Genomic DNA, 25188 nt, shown 5'->3' with positions numbered 1-25188 from the left:
GTGTATTAACACATTAATAACATGAATAAGAGTGTATTAACGCGTTAATAACATGAATAAGAGTGTATTAACATGTTAATAACATGAATAAGAGTGTATTAACACGTTAATAACATGAATAAGAGTGTATTAACGCGTTAATAACATGAATAAGAGTGTATTTACATGTTAATAACATGGATAAGAGTGTATTAACACGTCAATAACATGAATAAGAGTGTATTTACATGTTAATAACATGGATAAGAGTGTATTAACACGTCAATAACATGAATAAGAGTGTATTTACATGTTAATAACATGAATAAGAGTGTATTAACACGTTAATAACATGAATAAGTGTGTATTAACATGTTAATAACATGAAAAGAGGTGTATCACGTTATTAACATCAATTTGAGTGTATTACCTTGTTATGAACATGAATAGGAGTGTATTAACATGTTTTGAAAATGATAGTGTCAATGTCTTATAATTATTGATAAGAGCATATATACACGCTATAAGCATTTGCAGGAGTGTTTTAACACGTTACAAACATGAACAGGAGTGTATTAACATGTTATAAATATGAACAGTAACTTAACATGTTATAAATATGAACAGGAGTGTATTAACATGTTATAAATATGAATAGTAACTGTAATAGCGCGTCTCACCCGGGACTTCTTGCTGGGTGTGTAAGCTTTAGAGTTGCTGAAGATAAGCCGTACGTCCTGGCAGAGCTCCAGAGGAGTGGTGTACTCCCCCGATCTTAGCATCGCCCTGACCGTCCGGAAGTCCATGGGGGTGTCCACGATGTCCAGATAGTCCTGAGGGTCAGGTGGACAGACCAGTTTATACAGACAGACAGGTTAGAGACAGACAGACAGGTTAGATACAGACAGACAGGTTAGATACAGACAGACAGGTTAGAGACAGACAGGTTAGAGACAGACAGGTTAGAGACAGACAGACAGGTTAGAGACAGACAGACAGGTTAGAGACAGACAGACAGGTTAGAGACAGACAGGTTAGAGACAGACAGACAGGTTAGAGACAGACAGGTTAGATACAGACAGACAGGTTAGAGACAGACAGACAGGTTAGAGACAGACAGGTTAGAGACAGACAGACAGGTTAGAGACAGACATGTTAGAGACAGACAGGTTAGATACAGACAGACGTGTTAGAGACAGACAGGTTAGATACAGACAGACAGGTTAGAGACAGACAAGTTAGAGACAGACATACAGGTTAGAGACAAACATACAGGTTATACAGACAGACAGGTTAGAGACAGACCAGGTTATACAGACAGACAGGTTAGAGACAGACATGTAAGAGAGAGAGGTAGATTTGTCAGACCAGGTTAGAGACAGACAGGTTATAGGAGACAGACAGGTTAGAGACAGACATGTAAGAGAGAGAGGTAGATTTGTCAGACCAGGTTAGAGACAGACAGGTTATACAGACAGACAGGTTAGAGACAGACATGTAAGAGAGAGAGGTAGATTGTCAGACCAGGTTAGAGACAGACAGGTTATACAGACAGACAGGTTAGAGACAGACATGTAAGAGAGAGAGGTAGATTGTCAGACCAGGTTGTACAGACAGACAGACCGCTTGAGAGACAGAGATGGACAGACAGCCAGGTGCGATAACAGTTACATATCGCAATATTATTTTGGACAATATCATATCGATACTTTGACTCAAATTACTGCTTTGTAAAAAAAAATAAAAATATATATATATACAGTGCCTTTGGAAAGTATTCAGACCATTTAACTTTTTCCAAATGTTGTTAGGTTTACAGCCTTATTCTAAAATTGCTTAAATAGTTTTTTCCCTCATCAATCTACACACATACCCCATAATGACATCGCAATACCCCATAATGACATCACAATACCCCATAATGACATCACAATACCCTATACTGACATCACAATGCCCCAAAATGACAGAGTTAAAATATATATATATATTTTGCTCATTTATAAAAAATATCACATTTACATAAGTACTCAGACCCTTCACTCAGTACCTTGTTGAAGCACCTTGGCAGCGATTACAGCCTTGTGTCTTCTTGGGTATGACGCTACAAGCTTGGCACACCTGTATTTGTGGAGTTTCTCCCATCCTGTGGATGTCAGGTAGATGGGGAGTGTTGATGCACAGCTATTTTCAGGTCTCTCAAGAGATGTACGATCGGGTTCAATACCGGGCTCTGGCTGGGCCACTCGAGGACATTCAGAGACTTGTTCCGAAGCCACTCCTGCGTTGTCTTGGCTTTGTGCTTAGGGTTGTTGTCCTGTTGGAAGGTGAACCTTCTCCCCAGTCTTAGGCCCTGAGCGCTCTGGAGCAGGTTTTCATCAAGGATCTCTCTGTACTTTGCTCCGTTCATCTTTACCTTGATCCTGACCCAGTCCCTGCCGCTGAAAAACATTCCCACAGCATGATGCTGCCACCACCATGCTTCACCGTAGGGATGGTGCCAGGTTTCCTCCAGACATGAAGCTTGGCATTCAGGCCAAAGAGTTCAATCATGGTTTCATCAGACCAGAGAATCTTGTTTCTCATGGTCTGAGAGTCCTTTAGGTGCCTTTTGGAAAACTCCAAGCGGGCTGTCATGTGCCTTTTCCTGAGGAGTGTCTTCTGTCTGGCCACTCTACCATAAAGGCCTGATTGGTGGAGTGCTGCAGAGAGGTTGTCCTTCTGGAAGGTTCTCCCATCTCCACAGAGGAACTCTAGAGCTCTGTCAGAGTGACCATCAGGTTCTTGGTCACCTCCCTGACCAAGGCCCTTCTCCCCGATCACTCAGTTTGGCCGGGCGGCCAGCTCTAGGAAGAGTCTTGGTGGTTCCAAACTTCTTCCATTTAAGAATGATGGAGGCCACTGTGTTCTTGGGGACCTCCAATGCTGCAGAAATGTTTTGGTACCCTTTCCCAGATCTATGCCTCGACACAATCCTGTCTCAGAGCTCTACGGACAATTCCTTTGACCTCATGGCTTGGTTTTTGCTCTGACGTGCACTGTCAACTGTGGGACCTTATATAGACAGGTATGTGCCTTTCCAATCAATTGAATTTACCACAGGTGGACTCCAATCAAGTTGGAAACAGGATGCACCTGAGCTCAATTTCGAGTCTTATAGCAAAGCGTCTGAATACTTACGTGAATAAGGTATCTGTTTTGATTTTAAATAAATCTGCAGAAATGTCTAAAATCCTGTTTTCGCTTTGTCATTATGGGGTATTGTGTGTCGGTTGCTGAGAATTAGTTTTATTTATTCCATTTTAGAATAAGGCTGTAACGTAACAATATGTGTAAAAAGTCAAGGGGTCTGTATACTATCAGAAGGTATGTAGAGAGGTGAGACAGTTGAGTAGAGAGGTGAGACAGGTATGTAAAGAGGTGAAACATGTATTTAAAGTGGTGAGACAGTTGAGTAGAGAGGTGAGACAGGTATGTAAAGAGGTGAGACAGGTATGTAAAGTGGTGAGACAGGTATGTAAAGAAGTGAGACATGTATGTAAAGAGGTGAGACAGGTATGTAAAGAGGTGAGCCAGGTATGTAAAGAAGTGAGACATGTATGTAAAGAGGTGAGACAGGTATGTAAAGTGGTGAGACAGGTATGTAAAGAGGTGAGACAGGTATGTAAAGAGGTGAGACAGATATTTAAAGAGGTGAGACAGGTATTTAAAGAGGTGTGACAGGTATTTAAAGAGGTGAGACAGGTATTTAAAGAGGTGAGACAGGTATGTAAAGAGGTGAGCCAGGTATGTAAAGAAGTGAGACATGTATGTAAAGAGGTGAGACATGTATGTAAAGTGGTGAGACAGGTATTTAAAGTGGTGAGACGGGTATGTAAAGTGGTGAGACAGGTATGTAAAGAGGTGAGACAGGTATGTAAAGGGGTGAGACAGGTATTTAAAGAGGTGTGACATGTATTTAAAGAGGTGAGACAGGTATTTAAAGTGGTGAGACAGGTATTTAAAGAGGTGAGACGGGTATGTAAAGTGGTGAGACAGGTATGTAAAGAGGTGAGACAGGTATGTAAAGGGGTGAGACAGGTATTTAAAGAGGTGTGACATGTATTTAAAGAGGTGAGACAGGTATTTAAAGTGGTGAGACAGGTATTTAAAGAGGTGAGACAGGTAGTTAAAGAGGTGAGACAGGTATGTAAAGAGGTGAGACAGGTATGTAAAGGGGTGAGACAGGTATGTAAAGAGGTGAGACAGGTATTTAAAGAGGTGAGACATGTATTTAAAGAGGTGAGACATGTATTTAAAGAGGTGAGACAGGTATTTAAAGTGGTGAGACAGGTATTTAAAGAGGTGAGACAGGTATTTAAAGAGGTGAGACAGGTATTTAAAGAGGTGAGACAGGTATTTAAAGAGGTGAGACAGGTATTTAAAGAGGTGAGACAGGTATTTAAAGATGTGAGACAGGTATTTAAAGAGGTGAGACAGGTATTTAAAGTGGTGAGACAGGTATGTAAAGAGGTGAGCCAGGTATTTAAAGAGGTGAGACAGGTATTTAAAGTGGTGAGACAGGTATTTAAAGAGGTGAGACAGGTATTTAAAGAGGTGAGACAGGTATTTAAAGTGGTGAGACAGGTATTTAAAGAGGTGAGACAGGTATTTAAAGAGGTGAGACAGGTATGTAAAGAGGTGAGACAGGTATTTAAAGTGGTGAGACAGGTATTTAAAGTGGTGAGACAGGTATTTAAAGTGGTGAGAAAGGTATGTAAAGTGGTGAGACAGGTATGTAAAGTGGTGAGACAGGTATTTAAAGAGGTGAGACAGGTATTTAAAGAGGTGAGACAGGTATGTAAAGAGGTGAGACAGGTATGTAAAGAGGTGAGACGGGTATTTAAAGAGGTGAGACGGGTATTTAAAGAGGTGAGACGGGTATTTAAAGAGGTGAGACAGGTATTTAAAGAGGTGAGACAGGTATTTAAAGTGGTGAGACAGGTATTTAAAGTGGTGAGACAGGTATGTAAAGTGGTGAGACAGGTATGTAAAGTGGTGAGACAGGTATGTAAAGAGGTGAGACAGGTATGTAAAGAAGTGAGACAGGTATTTACGGGGTACTGTTCCAGGTCGACAGGTATTTAAAGAGGTGAGACAGGTATTTAAAGAGGTGAGCCAGGTATTTAAAGAGGTGAGACAGGTATTTAAAGTGGTGAGACAGGTATGTAAAGAAGTGAGACAGATATTTACGGGGTACTGTTCCAGGTCGACAGGTATTTAAAGAGGTGAGACAGGTATTTAAAGAGGTGAGCCAGGTATTTAAAGAGGTGAGACAGGTATTTAAAGAGGTGAGACAGGTATGTAAAGAGGTGAGACAGGTATTTAAAGAGGTGAGACAGGTATGTAAGTCGCTCTGGATAAGAGCGTCTGCTAAATGACTTAAATGTAAATGTATTTACGGGGTACTGTTCCAGGTCGACAGGTATTTAAAGAGGTGAGACAGGTATTTAAAGAGGTGAGCCAGGTATTTAAAGAGGTGAGCCAGGTATTTAAAGAGGTGAGACAGGTATTTAAAGAGGTGAGACAGGTATGTAAAGAGGTGAGACAGGTATGTAAAGAGGTGAGACAGGTATGTAAAGAGCTGAGACAGGTATTTAAAGAGGTGAGACGGGTATTTAAAGAGGTGAGACAGGTATTTAAAGAGGTGAGACAGGTATTTAAAGAGGTGAGACAGGTATTTAAAGTGGTGAGACAGGTATGTAAAGAAGTGAGACAGGTATTTACGGGGTACTGTTCCAGGTCGACAGGTATTTAAAGAGGTGAGACAGGTATTTAAACAGGTGAGCCAGGTATTTAAAGAGGTGAGACAGGTATTTAAAGTGGTGAGACAGGTATGTAAAGAAGTGAGACAGGTATTTACGGGGTACTGTTCCAGGTCGACAGGTATTTAAAGAGGTGAGACAGGTATTTAAAGAGGTGAGCCAGGTATTTAAAGAGGTGAGACAGGTATGTAAAGAGGTGAGACAGGTATGTAAAGAGGTGAGACAGGTATGTAAAGAGGTGAGACAGGTATTTAAAGAAGTGAGACAGGTATTTAAAGTGGTGAGAAAGGTATTTAAAGAGGTGAGACAGGTATGTAAAGAAGTGAGACAGGTATTTACGGGGTACTGTTCCAGGTCGACAGGTATGTAAAGAGGTGAGACAGGTATTTACGGGGTACTGTTCCAGGTCGACAGGTATGTAAAGAGGTGAGACAGGTATGTAAAGAGGTGAGACAGGTATTTAAAGTGGTGAGACAGGTATGTAAAGAGGTGAGACAGGTATTTACGGGGTACTGTTCCAGGTCGACAGGTATGTAAAGAGGTGAGACAGGTATGTAAAGAAGTGAGACAGGTATGTAAAGAGGTGAGACAGGTATGTAAAGAGGAGAGACAGGTATTTACGGGGTACTGTTCCAGGTCGACAGGTATGTAAAGAAGTGAGACAGGTATTTACGGGGTACTGTTCCAGGTCGACAGGTATGTAAAGAGGTGAGACAGGTATGTAAAGAGGTGAGACAGGTATTTACGGGGTACTGTTCCAGGTCGACAGGTATGTAAAGAGGTGAGACAGGTATTTAAAGTGGTGAGAGAGGTATGTAAAGAGGTGAGACAGGTATGTAAAGAAGTGAGACACGTATTTACGGGGTACTGTTCCAGGTCGACAGGTATTTAAAGAGGTGAGACAGGTATTTAAAGAGGTGAGCCAGGTATTTAAAGAGGTGAGACAGGTATGTAAAGAGGTGAGACAGGTATGTAAAGAGGTGAGACAGGTATGTAAAGAGGTGAGACAGGTATTTAAAGAAGTGAGACAGGTATTTAAAGTGGTGAGAAAGGTATTTAAAGAGGTGAGACAGGTATGTAAAGAAGTGAGACAGGTATTTACGGGGTACTGTTCCAGGTCGACAGGTATGTAAAGAGGTGAGACAGGTATGTAAAGAGGTGAGACAGGTATTTACGGGGTACTGTTCCAGGTCGACAGGTATGTAAAGAGGTGAGACAGGTATGTAAAGAGGTGAGACAGGTATTTAAAGTGGTGAGACAGGTATGTAAAGAGGTGAGACAGGTATTTACGGGGTACTGTTCCAGGTCGACAGGTATGTAAAGAGGTGAGACAGGTATGTAAAGAAGTGAGACAGGTATGTAAAGAGGTGAGACAGGTATGTAAAGAGGTGAGACAGGTATTTACGGGGTACTGTTCCAGGTCGACAGGTATTTAAAGAGGTGAGACAGGTATTTACGGGGTACTGTTCCAGGTCGACAGGTATGTAAAGAGGTGAGACAGGTATTTAAAGTGGTGAGACAGGTATGTAAAGAGGTGAGACAGGTATTTACGGGGTACTGTTCCAGGTCGACAGGTATGTAAAGAGGTGAGACAGGTATGTAAAGAAGTGAGACAGGTATGTAAAGAGGTGAGACAGGTATGTAAAGAGGTGAGACAGGTATTTACGGGGTACTGTTCCAGGTCGACAGGTATGTAAAGAAGTGAGACAGGTATTTACGGGGTACTGTTCCAGGTCGACAGGTATGTAAAGAGGTGAGACAGGTATGTAAAGAGGTGAGACAGGTATTTACGGGGTACTGTTCCAGGTCGACAGGTATGTAAAGAGGTGAGACAGGTATGTAAAGAGGTGAGACAGGTATTTAAAGTGGTGAGACAGGTATGTAAAGAGGTGAGACAGGTATTTACGGGGTACTGTTCCAGGTCGACAGGTATGTAAAGAGGTGAGACAGGTATGTAAAGAAGTGAGACAGGTATGTAAAGAGGTGAGACAGGTATGTAAAGAGGTGAGACAGGTATTTACGGGGTACTGTTCCAGGTCGACAGGTATGTAAAGAAGTGAGACAGGTATTTACGGGGTACTGTTCCAGGTCGACAGGTATGTAAAGAGGTGAGACAGGTATGTAAAGAGGTGAGACAGGTATTTACGGGGTACTGTTCCAGGTCGACAGGTATGTAAAGAGGTGAGACAGGTATTTAAAGAGGTGAGCCAGGTATTTAAAGAGGTGAGACAGGTATGCAAAGAGGTGAGACAGGTATGTAAAGAAGTGAGACATGTATGTAAAGAGGTGAGACAGGTATGTAAAGAGGTGAGCCAGGTATGTAAAGAGGTGAGACAGGTATTTACGGGGTACTGTTCCAGGTCGACAGGTATGTAAAGAGGTGAGACAGGTATGTAAAGAAGTGAGACAGGTATGTAAAGAGGTGAGACAGGTATGTAAAGAGGTGAGACAGGTATTTACGGGGTACTGTTCCAGGTCGACAGGTATGTAAAGAAGTGAGACAGGTATTTACGGGGTACTGTTCCAGGTCGACAGGTATGTAAAGAGGTGAGACAGGTATGTAAAGAGGTGAGACAGGTATTTACGGGGTACTGTTCCAGGTCGAAAGGTATGTAAAGAGGTGAGACAGGTATGTAAAGAAGTGAGACAGGTATGTAAAGAGGTGAGACAGGTATGTAAAGAGGTGAGACAGGTATTTACGGGGTACTGTTCCAGGTCGACAGGTATGTAAAGAAGTGAGACAGGTATTTACGGGGTACTGTTCCAGGTCGACAGGTATGTAAAGAGGTGAGACAGGTATGTAAAGAGGTGAGACAGGTATTTACGGGGTACTGTTCCAGGTCGACAGGTATGTAAAGAGGTGAGACAGGTATGTAAAGAGGTGAGACAGGTATTTAAAGTGGTGAGACAGGTATGTAAAGAGGTGAGACAGGTATTTACGGGGTACTGTTCCAGGTCGACAGGTATGTAAAGAGGTGAGACAGGTATGTAAAGAAGTGAGACAGGTATGTAAAGAGGTGAGACAGGTATGTAAAGAGGTGAGACAGGTATTTACGGGGTACTGTTCCAGGTCGACAGGTATGTAAAGAAGTGAGACAGGTATTTACGGGGTACTGTTCCAGGTCGACAGGTATGTAAAGAGGTGAGACAGGTATGTAAAGAGGTGAGACAGGTATTTACGGGGTACTGTTCCAGGTCGACAGGTATGTAAAGAGGTGAGACAGGTATTTAAAGAGGTGAGACAGGTATGTAAAGAGGTGAGACAGGTATGTAAAGAGGTGAGACAGGTATGTAAAGAAGTGAGACATGTATGTAAAGAGGTGAGACAGGTATGTAAAGAGGTGAGACAGGTATGTAAAGAGGTGAGCCAGGTATGTAAAGAGGTGAGACAGGTATTTACGGGGTACTGTTCCAGGTCGACAGGTATGTAAAGAGGTGAGACAGGTATGTAAAGAAGTGAGACAGGTATGTAAAGAGGTGAGACAGGTATGTAAAGAGGTGAGACAGGTATTTACGGGGTACTGTTCCAGGTCGACAGGTATGTAAAGAAGTGAGACAGGTATTTACGGGGTACTGTTCCAGGTCGACAGGTATGTAAAGAGGTGAGACAGGTATGTAAAGAGGTGAGACAGGTATTTACGGGGTACTGTTCCAGGTCGACAGGTATGTAAAGAGGTGAGACAGGTATGTAAAGAAATGAGACAGGTATGTAAAGAGGTGAGACAGGTATGTAAAGAGGTGAGACAGGTATTTACGGGGTACTGTTCCAGGTCGACAGGTTGTCTGAAGGGTTCTGAGTCTTCACACTGGAAGAGCAGGTCTATCAGCTCCTTGCTGCGCCCCCGCCAGGCCTGGGGGTCTAAGGGCCGGCCTCTCCGTACACCACCGCCACGCTGCAGCTGCTGCAGACCCACACCACGACCCTAACAACACACCATATCATCAGCACAACTATGTATTTATTAGCATCTCCAATTAGCTAACTCTTCCTGGGGTCCAAACAGGAAACAACAAATAAATTACATAATATACACCACCGTTCAACAGTTTGGGGTCACTTAGAAATGTCCTTGTTTTCCATGAAAACAGACACGAATTGAGTTGCAAAATGAATAGGAAATATAGGTAAGATGTTGAAAAAGTTATAAATAATGATTTTTTAAAAATAATAATAATTGTGTCCTTCAAACTTTGTTTTAGTCAAAGAATCCTCCATTTGTAGCAATTACAACCTTGCAGACCTTTGGCATTCTAGTTGTCAATATGTTGAGGTAATCTGAAGAGATTTCACCCCATGCTTCCTGAAGCACCTCCCACAAGTCGGATTGGCTTGATGGGCACTTCTTACGTACCATACGGTCAAGCTGCTCCCACAACAGCTCAATAGGGTTGAGATCCGGTGACTGAACTGGCCACTCCATTATAGACAGAATACCAGCTGACTGCTTCATCCCTAAATAGTTATTGCATAGTTTGGAGCTGTGTTTTGGGTCATTGTCCTGTTGTAGGAGAAAATTGGCTCCAATTAAGCACCGTTCACAGGGTATGGCATGGCGTTGCAAAATGGAGTGATGGCCTTCCTTCTTCAAGATCCCTTTTACCCTGTACAAATCTCCCACTTTACCACCACCAAAGCACCCAGAGACCATCACATTGCCTCCACCATGCTTGGGAGATGGCGTCAAGCACTTCTCCAGCATCTTTTCATTTTTTCTGCGTCTCACGAATGTTCTTCTTTGTGATCCGAAACACCTCAAACTTAGATTTGTCTGTTCATAACACTTTTTTTTCCCAATCTTCCTCTATCCAGTGTCTGTGTTCTTTTGCCCATCTTAATCTTTTCTTTGTATTGGCCAGTGAGAGATGGCTTTATCTTTGTAACTCTTCCTAGAAGGCCAGCATCCCGGAGTCGCCTCTTCACTGTTGACATTGAGACTGGTGTTTTGCGGGTACTATTTAATGAAGCTGCCAGTTGAGGACTTGTGAGGCGTCTGTTTCTCAAACTAGACACTCTAATGTACTTTTCCTATTGCTCAGTTGTGCACCGGGGGCTCCCACTCCTCTTTCTATTCTGGTTAGCGCCAGTTTGCGTTGTTCTGTGAAGGGAGTAGTACACAGCGTTGTACGAGATCTTCAGTTGCTTGGAAATTTCTCGCATGGAATAACCTTTATTTCTCAGAACAAGAATAGACTGACGAGTTTTAGAAGAAAATACTTTGTTTCTGGCCCTTTTGAGCCTGTAATTGAACCTACAAATGCTGATGCTCCAGATACTCAACTAGTCTAAAGGCCAGTTTTATTGCTTCTTTAATCAGAACAACAGTTTTCAGCTGTGCTAACATAATTGCAAAAGGGTTTTCTAATGATCAACTAGCCTTTTAAAATGAAAAACTTGGATTAGTTAACACAACGTGCCATTGGAACACAGGAGTGATGGTTGCTGATAATGGGCCTCTGTACGCCTATGTAGATATTCCATAAAAAAATCTGCCGTTTCTGGAAAATCTGGAAAGTATTCAGACCCCTTGACTTTTTCCACATTACAACTTTATTCTAAAATGTATGACATTGTTTTTTCCCCTTGTCAATCTACACACAATACGCCATAATTTTCTGCAGATTTATAATTGTAAAAAAAAATTGCAATCACATTTACGTAAGTATTCAGACCCTTTACTCAGTACTTTGTTGAAGGACCTTTGGCAACGATTACAGCCTCAAGTCTTCTTGGGAATGACGTTACAAGCTTGGCACACCTGTATTTGGGGAGTTTCTCCCATTCTTCTCTGCAGATCCTCTCAAGCACTGTCAGGTTGGATGGGGAGCGTTGCTGCACAGCAATTTTCAGGTCCAGAGATGTTCGATCGAGTTCAATGATCTCTCTGTACTTTGCTCTGTTCAGCTTTGCCTCAATCCTGACTAGTCTCCCAGTCCCTGCCGATGAAAAACATCCCCACAGCATGATGCTGCCACCACCATGCTTCACCATAGGGATGGTGCCAGGTTTCCTCCAGATGTGACGTTTGACAAGCAGGCCAAAGAGTTCAATCTTGGTTTCATCAGACCAGAGAATCTTGTTTCTCATGGTCTGAGAGTCTTTAGGTTCCTTTTGGCAAACTCCAAGCGGGCTGTCATGTGCCTTTTACTGAGGAGTGGCTTCCATCTGGCCACTCTACCATAAAGGCCTGATTGGTGGAGTGCTGCAGAGATGGTTGTCCTTCTGGAAGGTTCTCCCATCTCCACAGAGGAACTCTGGAGCTCTGTCAGAATGACCATCGGGTTCTTGGCCACCATCCTGACCAAGGCCCTTCTCTTGTAATCCTGTTGTTTCTGTGAGAACCGTGCAGGGGAAAGCGAGCGTTCTAGAACGTTAGCCTCTCTTCTCTTTACTGATCAGTGTGCACCTTGTCAGGTTGTGTATTTTGTTAGCTTCTACTCTAAAGATATTGAGATCTTGGATTTGCAATTATGGTTGAATATCCTCTGTGAGGCGTCTCACAATGGAGTCTAATGGTTGACTGGGTGGTACTGCTTCCCTCTGCAGTTTTCTGTGGGAATGAGCTGGTAGACACAACATACACTGAGTGTACAAAACATTAAGGACACCTGCTCTTTCCATGACATAGACTGTTTCTGCACTTTGTGGCTGATGTAAAAAGGGCTTTCTAAATACATTTGATGAGGTCAGGTTCTTGGTCACCTCCCTGACCAAGGCCCTTCTCCCTCGATTGTGCAGTTCGGCTGGGCGGCCAGCTCTAGGAAGAGTCTTGGTGGTTCCAAACCTTTTCCATTTAAGAATGATGGAGGCCACTGTGTTCTTGGGGACCTCCAATGCTGCAGAAATGTTTTGGTACCTTTCTCCAGATCTGTGCCTCGACACAATCCTGTCTCGGAGCTCTACGGACAATTCCTTCGACCTCATGGCTTGGTCTTTGCTCTGACATGCACTGTCAACTGTGGGACCTTATATAGACAGGTGTGTGCCTTTCCAAATCATGTCCAATCAATTGAATTTACCACAGGTGAACTGCAATCAAGTTGTAGAAACAAGGATGATCAATGGAAACAGGACACACCTGAGCTCAATTTCGAGTCTCATAGCAAAAGGGCTGAATACTTAGGTAAATAAGGTATTTAAAAAACATTTTTTATACATTTGCAAACATTTCAAAACACCTGTTTTCGCTTTGTCATTATAGGGTACTGTGTGCAGATTGCTGAGATTTTTATTTAATTTAATCAATTTTAGAATAAGGCTGTAACGTAACAAAATGTGGAAAGAAGTCAAGGGGTCTGAATACTTTCCGAAGGCACTGTATATACAAAATAGTGGATTCGGCTATTTCAGCAACACACGTTGCTGACAGGTGTATAAATAGGGCAAACATCCATGCAATCTCCATAGACAAACACTGGCAGTAGAATGGCCTTATTGAAGAGCTCAGTGACTTTCAATGTGGCACCGTCATAGGATGTCACCTTTCCAACAAGTCAGTTTGTCAAATTTTTGCCCTGCTAGACCTGCCCCAGTCAACTGTAAGTACAGTTATTGTGAAGTGGAAACGTCTAGGAGCAACAGAGGCTTAGACATGAAGTGGTAAGCCACACAAGCTCACAGAATGGGACCGCCGAGTGCTGAAACAGAACGGGACCGCCTAGTGCTGAAACAGAACGGGACCGCCGAGTGCTGAAACAGAACGGGACCGCCTAGTGCTGAAACAGAACGGGACCGCCGAGTGCTGAAACAGAACGGGACCGCCGAGTGCTGAAACAGAACGGGACCGCCGAGTGCTGAAACAGAACGGGACCGCCGAGTGCTGAAACAGAACGGGACCGCCTAGTGCTGAAGCAGAACGGGACCGCCGAGTGCTGAAGCAGAACGGGACCGCCGAGTGCTGAAACAGAACGGGACCGCCGAGTGCTGAAACAGAACGGGACCGCCGAGTGCTGAAACAGAACGGGACCGCCTAGTGCTGAAACAGAACGGGACCGCCTAGTGCTGAAACAGAACGGGACCGCCTAGTGCTGAAGCAGAACGGGACCGCCTAGTGCTGAAGCAGAACGGGACCGCAGAGTGCTGAAGCAGAACGGGACCGCCTAGTGCTGAAACAGAACGGGACCGCCGAGTGCTGAAACAGAACGGGACCGCCGAGTGCTGAAACAGAACGGGACCGCCGAGTGCAGAAACAGAACGGGACCGCCGAGTGCAGAAACAGAACGGGACCGCCTAGTGCTGAAACAGAACGGGACCGCCTAGTGCTGAAACAGAACGGGACCGCCGAGTGCTGAAACAGAACGGGACCGCCTAGTGCTGAAACAGAACGGGACCGCCTAGTGCTGAAACAGAACGGGACCGCCTAGTGCTGAAACAGAACGGGACCGCCTAGTGCTGAAACAGAACGGGACCGCCGAGTGCTGAAACAGAACGGGACCGCCTAGTGCTGAAGCAGAACGGGACCGCCGAGTGCTGAAGCAGAACGGGACCGCCGAGTGCTGAAACAGAACGGGACCGCCGAGTGCTGAAACAGAACGGGACCGCCGAGTGCTGAAACAGAACGGGACCGCCTAGTGCTGAAACAGAACGGGACCGCCGAGTGCTGAAACAGAACGGGACCGCCTAGTGCTGAAGCAGAACGGGACCGCAGAGTGCTGAAGCAGAACGGGACCGCCTAGTGCTGAAACAGAACGGGACCGCCTAGTGCTGAAACAGAACGGGACCGCCGAGTGCAGAAACAGAACGGGACCGCCTAGTGCTGAAACAGAACGGGACCGCCTAGTGCTGAAACAGAACGGGACCGCCGAGTGCTGAAACAGAACGGGACCGCCTAGTGCTGAAACAGAACGGGACCGCCTAGTGCTGAAACAGAACGGGACCGCCTAGTGCTGAAACAGAACGGAACCGCCTAGTGCTGAAACAGAACGGGACCGCCTAGTGCTGAAACAGAACGGGACCGCCTAGTGCTGAAACAGAACGGGACCGCCGAGTGCTGAAACAGAACGGGACCGCCTAGTGCTGAAGCAGAACGGGACCGCCGAGTGCTGAAACAGAACGGGACCGCCTAGTGCTGAAGCAGAACGGGACCGCCGAGTGCTGAAACAGAACGGGACCGCCTAGTGCTGAAACAGAACGGGACCGCCTAGTGCTGAAACAGAACGGGACCGCCGAGTGCTGAAACAGAACGGGACCGCCGAGTGCTGAAACAGAACGGGACCGCCTAGTGCTGAAGCAGAACGGGACCGCCGAGTGCTGAAACAGAACGGGACCGCAGAGTGCTGAAACAGAACGGCACCGCCTAGTGCTGAAACAGAACGGGACCGCCGAGTGCTGAAACAGAACGGGCCCGCCGAGTGCTGAAACAGAACGGGACCGCCTAGTGCTGAAACAGAACGGGACCGCCTAGTGCTGAAACAGAACGGGACCGCCGAGTGCTGAAACAGAACGGGACCGCCGAGTGCTGAAACAGAACGGGACCGCCGAGTGCTGAAACAGAACGGGACCGCAGAGTATTGAAACAGAACGGGACCGCCTAGTGCTGAAACAGAACGGGACCGCCTAGTGCTGAAACAGAACGGGACCGCCGAGTGCTGAAACAGAACGGGACCGCCTAGTGCTGAAGCAGAACGGGACCGCCGAGTGCTGAAACAGAACGGGACCGCAGAGTGCTGAAGCAGAACGGGACCGCCTAGTGCTGAAACAGAACGGCACCGCCTAGTGCTGAAACAGAACGGGACCGCCGAGTGCTGAAACAGAACGGGACCGCCGAGTGCTGAAACAGAACGGGACCGCCTAGTGCTGAAACAGAACGGGACCGCCTAGTGCTGAAACAGAACGGGACCGCCGAGTGCTGAAACAGAACGGGACCGCCGAGTGCTGAAACAGAACGGGACCGCCGAGTGCTGAAACAGAACGGGACCGCAGAGTATTGAAACAGAACGGGACCGCCTAGTGCTGAAACAGAACGGGACCGCCGAGTGCTGAAACAGAACGGGACCGCCTAGTGCTGAAACAGAACGGGACCGCCGAGTGCTGAAACAGAACGGGACCGTCGAGTGCTGAAACAGAACGGGACCGCCGAGTGCTGAAACAGAACGGGACCGCCGAGTGCTGAAACAGAACGGGACCGCCGAGTGCTGAAACAGAACGGGACCGCCGAGTGCTGAAACAGAACGGGACCGCCGAGTGCTGAAACAGAACGGGACCGCCGAGTGCTGAAACAGAACGGGACCGCCGAGTGCTGAAACAGAACGGGACCGCCGAGTGCTGAAACAGAACGGGACCGCCTAGTGCTGAAGCAGAACGGGACTGCCGAGTGCTGAAACAGAACGGAACCGCCTAGTGCTGAAACAGAACGGGACCGCCGAGTGCTGAAACAGAACGGGACCGCCTAGTGCTGAAACAGAACGGGACCGCCTAGTGCTGAAACAGAATGGGACCGCCGAGTGCTGAAACAGAACGGGACCGCCTAGTGCTGAAACAGAATGGGACCGCCGAGTGCTGAAACAGAACGGGACCGCCTAGTGCTGAAACAGAACGGGACCGCCTAGTGCTGAAACAGAATGGGACCGCCGAGTGCTGAAACAGAACGGGACCGCCTAGTGCTGAAACAGAATGGGACCGCCTAGTGCTGAAGCAGAACGGGACCGCCGAGTGCTGAAACAGAACGGGACCGCCGAGTGCTGAAACAGAACGGGACCGCCGAGTGCTGAAACAGAACGGGACCGCCGAGTGCTGAAACAGAACGGGACCGCCGAGTGCTGAAACAGAACGGGACCGCCGAGTGCTGAAGCGCGTAGCACGTACAAATCATCTGTCCTCGGTTGCAACACTCACTCTTCAGTTCCAAACTGCCTCTGGAAGCAACATCAGCACAATAACTGTTCGCCGGGAGCTTCAGGAAATGGGTTTCTGTGGCCAAGAAGCCGCACACAAGCCTAAAATCACCATGCGCATTGCCAAGTGTCGGCTGGAGTGGTGTAAAGCTCCTCGCCACCGTTGGACACTGGAGCAGTGGAAACACTTTCTCTGGAGTGATGAATCACGCTTCACCATCTGGCAGTCCAGCAAACAAATCTGGGTTTGGCGGATGCCAGGAGAACACTACCTCCCACAATGCATAGTGCCAACTGTAAAGTTTGGTGGAGGAGGAATAATGGTCCGGGGCTGTTTTTCATGGTTTGGGCCCCTTAGTTCCAGTGAGGGGAAATCTTAATGCTACAGCTTACAATGACATTCTAGACACTTCTGTGCTTCCAACTTTGTGGCAACAGTTTGGGACAGGCCATTTCCTGTTTCAGCATGACAACGCCCCCGTGCACAAAGCGAGGTCCATACAGAAGTGGTTTGTTGAGATTGATGTGGAAGAACTTGAATGGCCTGCAAAGAGCCCTGACCTCAATTCCATCGAACACCTTTGGGATGAATTGGAATGCCGACTGTGAGCCAGGTCTAATCGCCCAACATCAGTGCCCGACCTCACTAATGCTCTTGTGGTTGAATGGAAGCAAGTCCCTGCAGCAATGTTCCAACATCTAGTGGAAAGCCTTCCCAGAAGAGTGGAGGCTGTTGTAGCAGCAAAGGGGGGACCAACTCCATATTAATGCCCATGATTTGGAATGAGATGTTTGATAAGCTGGTGTCCATATTCTTTTGGTCATGCAGTGTATTTCTGGGCAGTGGAATAACCTTTACCTCCCTCCAGCCCTGAGGGCACACTCCTAGGCTTATATTGAAGATGTGGCAAACAGGAGTCACAATTTATTCAGGTTTTCGGCTCCAGGTGGTTTGTCCTTATTTACAGATTGTTTAATCTCTTCCACAAACTTTGTGGAATTCAAAGCTACAGTCTTTCATTATTTAGTAGACTAACATTATAACTGAGGTTCAGGCTTATCAGAGCCACAGAGCTAACAGTATAACTCAGGTTCAGGCTTATCAGAGCCTCAGAGCTAACATTATAACTCAGGTTCAGGCTTATCAGAGCCACAGAGCTAACAGTATAACTCAGGTTCAGGCTTATCAGAGACTCAGAGCTAACCTTATAACTCAGGTTCAGGCTTATCAGAGCCTCAGAGCTGACATTATAACTCAGGTTCAGGCTTATCAGAACCTCAGAGCTAACAGTATAACTCAGGTTCAGGCTTATCAGAGCCTCAGAGCTGACATTATAACTCAGGTTCAGGCTTATCAGAGCCATAGAGCTAACAGTATAACTCAGGTTCAGGCTTATCAGAGACTCAGAGCTTACAGTATAACTCAGGTTCAGGCTTATTAGAGCCTCAGTGGTAGCATTATAACTCAGGTTCAGGCTTATCAGAGACTCAGAGCTAACAGTATAACTCAGGTTCAGGCTTATCAGAGCCTCAGAGCTAACATTATAACTCAGGTTCAGGCTTATCAGAGCCACAGAGCTAACAGTATAACTCAGGTTCAGGCTTATCAGAGCCTCAGTGTTAACAGTATAACTCAGGTTCAGGCTTATCAGAGCCTCAGAGCTAACAGTATAACTCAGGTTCAGGCTTATCAGAGCCTCAGAGCTAACAGTATAACTGAGGTTCAGGCTTATCAGAGCCTCAGAGCTAACAGTATAACTCAGGTTCAGGCTTATTAGAGCCTCAGTGGTAACAGTATAACTCAGGTTCAGGCTTATCAGAGCCTCAGAGCTAACAGTATAACTCAGGTTCAGGCTTATCAGAGCCTCAGAGCTAACAGTATAACTCAGGTTCAGGCTCATCAGAGACTCAGAGCTAACAGTATAACTCAGGTTCAGGCTTATCAGAGCCTCAGAGCTAACAGTATAACTCAGGTTCAGGCTTATCAGAACCTCAGAGCTAACATTATAACTCAGGTTCAGGCTTATCAGAGCCTCAGAGCTAACAGTATAACTCAGGTTCAGGCTTATCAGAGCCTCAGAGCTAACAGTATAACTCAGGTTCAGGCTTATCAGAGACTCAGAGCTAACATTATAACTCAGGTTCAGGCTTATCAGAGCCTCAGAGCTAACAGTATAACTGAGGTTCAGGCTTATCAGAGCCTCAGAGCTAACAGTATAACTCAGGTTCAGGCTTATCAGAGCCTCAGTGGTAACAGTATAACTCAGGTTCAGGCTTATCAGAGCCACAGAGCTAACAGTATAACTCAGGTTCAGGCTTATCAGAGCCTCAGTGGTAACAGTATAACTCAGGTTCAGGCTTATCAGAGCCTCAGAGCTAACAGTATAACTCAGGTTCAGGCTTATCAGAGCCTCAGAGCTAACATTATAACTCAGGTTCAGGCTTATCAGAGCCTCAGAGCTAACAGTATAACTCAGGTTCAGGCTTATCAGAGCCTCAGAGCTAACAGTATAACTCAGGTTCAGGCTTATCAGAGCCTCAGAGCTAACAGTATAACTCAGGTTCAGGCTTATCAGAGCCTCAGAGCTAACAGTATAACTGAGGTTCAGGCTTATCAGAGCCTCAGAGCTAACAGTATAACTCAGGTTCAGGCTTATCAGAGCCTCAGTGGTAACAGTATAACTCAGGTTCAGGCTTATCAGAGCCTCAGAGCTAACAGTATAACTCAGGTTCAGGCTTATCAGAGCCTCAGAGCTAACAGTATAACTCAGGTTCAGGCTCATCAGAGACTCAGAGCTAACAGTATAACTCAGGTTCAGGCTTATCAGAGCCTCAGAGCTAACAGTATAACTCAGGTTCAGGCTTATCAGAGCCTCAGAGCTAACATTATAACTAAGGTTCAGGCTTATCAGAGCCTCAGAGCTAACAGTATAACTCAGGTTCAGGCTTATCAGAGCCTCAGAGCTAACAGTATAACTCAGGTTCAGGCTTATCAGAGACTCAGAGCTAACATTATAACTCAGGTTCAGGCTTATCAGAGCCTCAGAGCTAACAGTATAACTGAGGTTCAGGCTTATCAGAGCCTCAGAGCTAACAGTATAACTCAGGTTCAGGCTTATCAGAGCCTCAGTGGTAACAGTATAACTCAGGTTCAGGCTTATCAGAGCCACAGAGCTAACAGTATAACTCAGGTTCAGGCTTATCAGAGCCTCAGTGGTAACAGTATAACTCAGGTTCAGGCTTATCAGAGCCTCAGAGCTAACAGTATAACTCAGGTTCAGGCTTATCAGAGCCTCAGAGCTAACATTATAACGCAGGTTCAGGCTTATCAGAGCCTCAGAGCTAACAGTATAACTCAGGTTCAGGCTTATCAGAGCCTCAGAGCTAACAGTATAACTCAGGTTCAGGCTTATCAGAGCCTCAGAGCTAACAGTATAACTCAGGTTCAGGCTTATCAGAGCCTCAGAGCTAACATTATAACTCAGGTTCAGGCTTATCAGAGCCTCAGAGCTAACAGTATAACTCAGGTTCAGGCTTATCAGAGCCACAGAGCTAACAGTATAACTCAGGTTCAGGCTTATCAGAGCCTCAGAGCTAACAGTATAACTCAGGTTCAGGCTTATCAGAGCCTCAGAGCTAACATTATAACTCAGGTTCAGGCTTATCAGAGCCTCAGTGGTAACAGTATAACTCAGGTTCAGGCTTATCAGAGCCTCAGAGCTAACAGTATAACTCAGGCTCAGGCTTATCAGAGGTGTGATGAGGTGTTACCTTCCTGTTTCGTGTGGACGTTCCAGGAGTGTCCGTATCTTCATCCTCCTCTTCATCATCCTACGTCACCATGGAAACACAACATCAACGTATAGGATACTCTTTCTGTTTCTACTACTGTTAGTGTTGACACAAAGACACACACCTCATCCTCGGTGTCAGAGAAAGCAGTCTTCTTCATGGTGTTGTAGAGAGGAATAATGTCAGTCATAGTGGGGTCCCTGGGATAGAAAGAGAGAGAGAGAGGTGAGAGGGAGAAGGAAAGAGATGAGAGAGAGAGAGAGATGAGAGGGAGAAGGAAAGAGATGAGAGAGAGAGAGAGGTGAGAGGGAGAAGGAAAGAGATGAGAGAGATGAGAGGGAGGTGGTTAGAGAAAGAAGGAAAGAGATGAGAGAGAGAGAGAGATGAGAGGGAGAAGGAAAGAGATGAGAGGGAGAAGGAAAGAGATGAGAGAGAGAGAGAGATGAGAGGGAGAAGGAAAGAGATGAGAGAGATGAGAGGGAGGTGGTTAGAGAAAGAAGGAAAGAGATGAGAGAGAGAGAGAGATGAGAGGGAGAAGGAAAGAGATGAGAGAGAGAGAGATGAGAGGGAGGTGGTTAGAGAAAGAAGGAAAGAGATGAGAGAGAGAGAGAGATGAGAGGGAGAAGGAAAGAGATGAGAGAGAGAGAGAGGTGTGAGAGAGAGAGAGGTGTGAGAGAGAGAGGGAGAGAGAGAGAGAGAGAGATGAGAGGGAGAAGGAAAGAGATGAGAGAGAGGTGAGAGGGAGAAGGAAAGAGATGAGAGGGAGAAGGAAAGAGATGAGAGGGAGAAGGAAAGAGATGAGAGGGAGAAGGAAAGAGATGAGAGGGAGAAGGAAAGAGATGAGAGGGAGAAGGAAAGAGATGAGAGGGAGAAGGAAAGAGATGAGAGGGAGAAGGAAAGAGATGAGAGGGAGAAGGAAAGAGATGAGAGAGAGAGAGAGATGAGAGGGAGAAGGAAAGAGATGAGAGAGAGAGAGAGGTGTGAGAGAGAGAGAGAGAGAGGGAGGTGGTTAGAGAAAGAAGGAAAGAGATGAGAGAAGTAGATGAAATAGAGAGAGGAGGAAAGATATGAGAGAGAGAGAGGTGAAAATTGGAACACACTAAACTAAACAAACAACAACACGAATAATTATCTATCCAAAAGAAAGATGTATGGATAAACCACTACTCCAATCTTTGGCTCTATAACAAAGAACAAAGAACAAACAGCAAAAACATTTACAGTCCCAGTCAAAAGTTTGGACATACTTACAGTGTAGAAAAATAGTGAAGAAATCAAAACTATGAAATAACACATATGGAATCATGTAGTAACCAAAAAAGTGTTAAAACACATTTATATTTGAGATTCTTCGAAGTAGCCACCCTTTGCCTTGATGACAGCTTTGCATACTCTTGGCATTCTCTCAACCAGCTTCATGAGGTAGTCACCTGGAATGCATTTCAATTAACAGGTGAGCCATGTTAAAAGTTACTTTGTGGAATTACTTTCCTCCTTAATGCGTTTGAGCCAATCAGTTGTGTTGTGACAAGGTAGGGGTGATATACAGAAGATGGCCCTATTTAGTAAAAGACCAAGTCCATATTATGGCAAGAACAGCTCAAATAACCAAAGAGAAAAGACAGTCCATCATTACTTTAAAATACATGGTCAGCCAAAACGGAACATTTCGAGAAAGTTTCTTCAAGTGCAGTTGCAAAAACCATCAAATGCTATGATGAAACTGGGTCTCATGAGGACCGCCACAGGAAAGGAAGACCCAGAGTTACCTCTGCTGCAGAGGATAAGTTTATTACAGTTACCAGCCTCAGATATTGCAGCCCAAATAAATGCTTTACAGAGTTCAAGAAACAGACACATCTCAACATCAACTGTTCAGAGGAGACTGCGTGAATCAGGCTTTCATGGTCGAATTGCTGCAAAGAAACCACTACTAAAGGACACCAATAAGAAGAAGAGACTTGCTTGGGCCAAGAAACACGAGCAATGGACATTAGAAATCTTTTTTTCTTGTATGTTTGTATATATAATTATAATTTGTTTTATTTTTTCTTTCTTTGTTACGCTCATCTGTTACTGTCACTTTGTCCTATTGTTGTCTAATATCTTTTCACGTTTGTCTTGAATGTTGTTAATTGGAAAATGCAAAATGCAAAATGCAAAAAAAAAAAAAATTATGTCTGGTCTGATGAAATCCAAATTTGAGATTTTTGGATCCAACCGCCGTGTCTTTGTGAGACGCAGAGAAGGTGAATGGATGATCTCTGCATGTGTCATTCCCACCGTGAAGCATGGAGGAGGAGGTGTGATGGTGTGGGGGTGATTTGCTGGTGACACCGTCAGTGATTTATTTATAATTCAAGGTACACTTAACCAGCATGGCTACCACAGCATTCTGAGGCGACACGCCATCCCATCTGGTTTGGGCTTAATGGGACTATCATTTGTTTTTCAACAGGACAATGACCCAAAACACACCTCCAGGCTGTGTAAGGGCTATTTGACCAAGAAGGAGAGTGATGGAGTGCTGCATCAGATGACCTGGCCTCCACAATCACCCGACCTCAACCAAATTGAGATGGTTTGGGATGACTTGGACCGCAGAGTGAAGGAAAAGCAGCCAACAAGTGCTCAGCATATGTGGGAACTCCTTCAAGACTGTTGGAAAACCATTCCTCATGAAGCTGGTAGAGAGAATGCCAAGAGTGTGCAAAGCTGTCATCAAGGCAAAGGGTGGCTACTTTGAAGAATCTCAAATCTAAAATATACTATTTTTTGGTTACTACATGATTTCATATGTCTTCACTATTATTCAACAATGTAGAAAATAGTACAAATAAAGATAAACCCTTGAATGGGTAGGTGTGTCCAAACTTTTGACTGGTGCTGTAAATCTTAGACTGATGAGGGAAAAAACCCATTAAATCCATTTTAGAATAAGGCTGTACCTAACAACATGTGGGAAAAGTCAAGGGGTCTGAATACTTTCCGAAGGAACTGTAGTGGTACTATCATTACAGTAACCGTTATAACTATAGTTATATGTAAGTATATAATATCTAGTAACAGATATAACTATAATTACATGTAAGTATATAATATAATATATAGTAACAGATATAACTATAGTAATATGTAAGTATATAATATATAGTTACAGATATAACTATAGTTATATGTAGGTGTATAATGTATAGTAACAGATATAACTATAGTAATATGTAGGTGTATAATGTATAGTAACAGATATAACTATAGTAATATGTAAATGTATAATATATAGTAACAGATATAACTATAGATATATGTAAGTGTATAATATCTAGTAACAGGTACAACTATAGTTATATGTCAGTGTACTATCATTACAGTAACATTTATAACTACAGTTATATGCCAGTGTAATATATCTAGTAACAGTAGAGTCTTACTTGATGAAGCTGAGCATGAGGTCAGAGACGAACTTGGCCGTTTTAACGATGAAGGCTCCAGTTTCATTAAAGGTTTGAGCGTTGTGTTCAATATAACGTACCTCCCACATCAACGATGACATACGCCTAGGGAGAGATACTCTGTTACACACACACTGTCCTCACACACACACACACACACACTGTCCTCACACACACACACACACACACTGTCCTCACACACACACACACACACACACACACACACACACACACACACACACACACACACACACACACACACACACACACACACTGTCCTCACACACACACACACACTGTCCTCACACACACATTGTCCTCACACACACACACACACACACCCCCCCCCACTCTCTGTCCTCGTGGTACCTATAGAAGCGGTTCTCCAGCCTGCACCGTATGGTGCTGAGGTCCGTGAGGTAGGCTACTACAGTACAGTAGGAAGGATACGCCTGGAGATCTACTGGGAAGGCAAACGGTACAGCTACATCTAGAGGAGAGAGAGGAAGGAAGGGTTGGAGACCCAACCAAATCATGAGAAAACAAAAAGATCATTACTTGACACATTGGAAAGAATTAACAACAAAAAACTGAGCAAACTAGAATGCTATTTGGCCCTAAACAGAGAGTACACAGTGGCAGAATACCTGACCACTGTGACTGACCCAAACTTAAGGAAAGCTTTGACTATGTACAGACTCAGTGAGCATAGCCTTGCTATTGAGAAAGGCCGCCGTAGGCAGACCTGGCTCTCAAGAGAAGACTGGCTATGTGCACACTGCCCACAAAATGAGGTGGAAACTGAGCTGCACTTCCTAACCTCCTGCCAAATGTATGACCATATTAGAGACACATATTTCCCTCAGATTACACAGATCCACAGAGTTCGAAAATTAACCCAATTTTGATAAACTCCCATATCTACTGGGTGAAATACCACAGTCTGCCATCACAGCAGCAAGATTTGTGACCTGTTGCCACAAGAAAAGGGCAACCAGTGAAGAACAAACACCATTGTAAATACAACCCATATTTATGTTTATTTATTTTCCCTTTTGTACTTTAACCATTTGTACATTGTTACAACACTGTATATAGACAATGACATTTAATGTCTTTATTCTTTTGGATCTTCTGTGAGTGTAATGTTTACTGTTCATTTATATTGTTTATTTCACTTTTGTTTATTATCTACATCACTTGCTTTGGCGATGTAAACATATGTTTCCTATGCCAATAAAGCCCATTGAATTGAACTGACAGAGAGACAGAGAGAGAAGGTTAGTGTACTGTGTCTCCATCGGTCCACTAGAGGGAGCCCAGGTCACTGT

The 25188-nt window shown here is 44.9% G+C and overlaps 1 protein-coding gene across 2 annotated transcripts in view; it reads right to left on the bottom strand.

The window, feature by feature from the left end:
* The window catches only part of LOC139555909 (PH-interacting protein-like), a 142184-nt gene that overhangs the window by 11302 nt on the left and 105694 nt on the right, over positions 1 to 25188 (bottom strand). For both annotated transcript variants that reach the window (XM_071369272.1, XM_071369273.1), the window contains exons 32-37: positions 24227 to 24347; positions 23837 to 23962; positions 20530 to 20605; positions 20385 to 20444; positions 9539 to 9706; positions 660 to 812 (exon numbers count right to left, since the gene is read on the bottom strand). In XM_071369272.1, the coding sequence (XP_071225373.1) occupies positions 660 to 812; positions 9539 to 9706; positions 20385 to 20444; positions 20530 to 20605; positions 23837 to 23962; positions 24227 to 24347 (704 nt within the window). The remainder of the gene's footprint in view (positions 1 to 659; positions 813 to 9538; positions 9707 to 20384; positions 20445 to 20529; positions 20606 to 23836; positions 23963 to 24226; positions 24348 to 25188) is intronic.

This window comes from Salvelinus alpinus, chromosome 27 (genome assembly GCF_045679555.1).
Source record: "Salvelinus alpinus chromosome 27, SLU_Salpinus.1, whole genome shotgun sequence".
Taxonomy (NCBI): Eukaryota; Metazoa; Chordata; class Actinopteri; order Salmoniformes; family Salmonidae; genus Salvelinus; species Salvelinus alpinus.
Note: the sequence above shows the minus strand (reverse complement) of the source record. Positions and strands in the feature narration are given on the sequence as shown.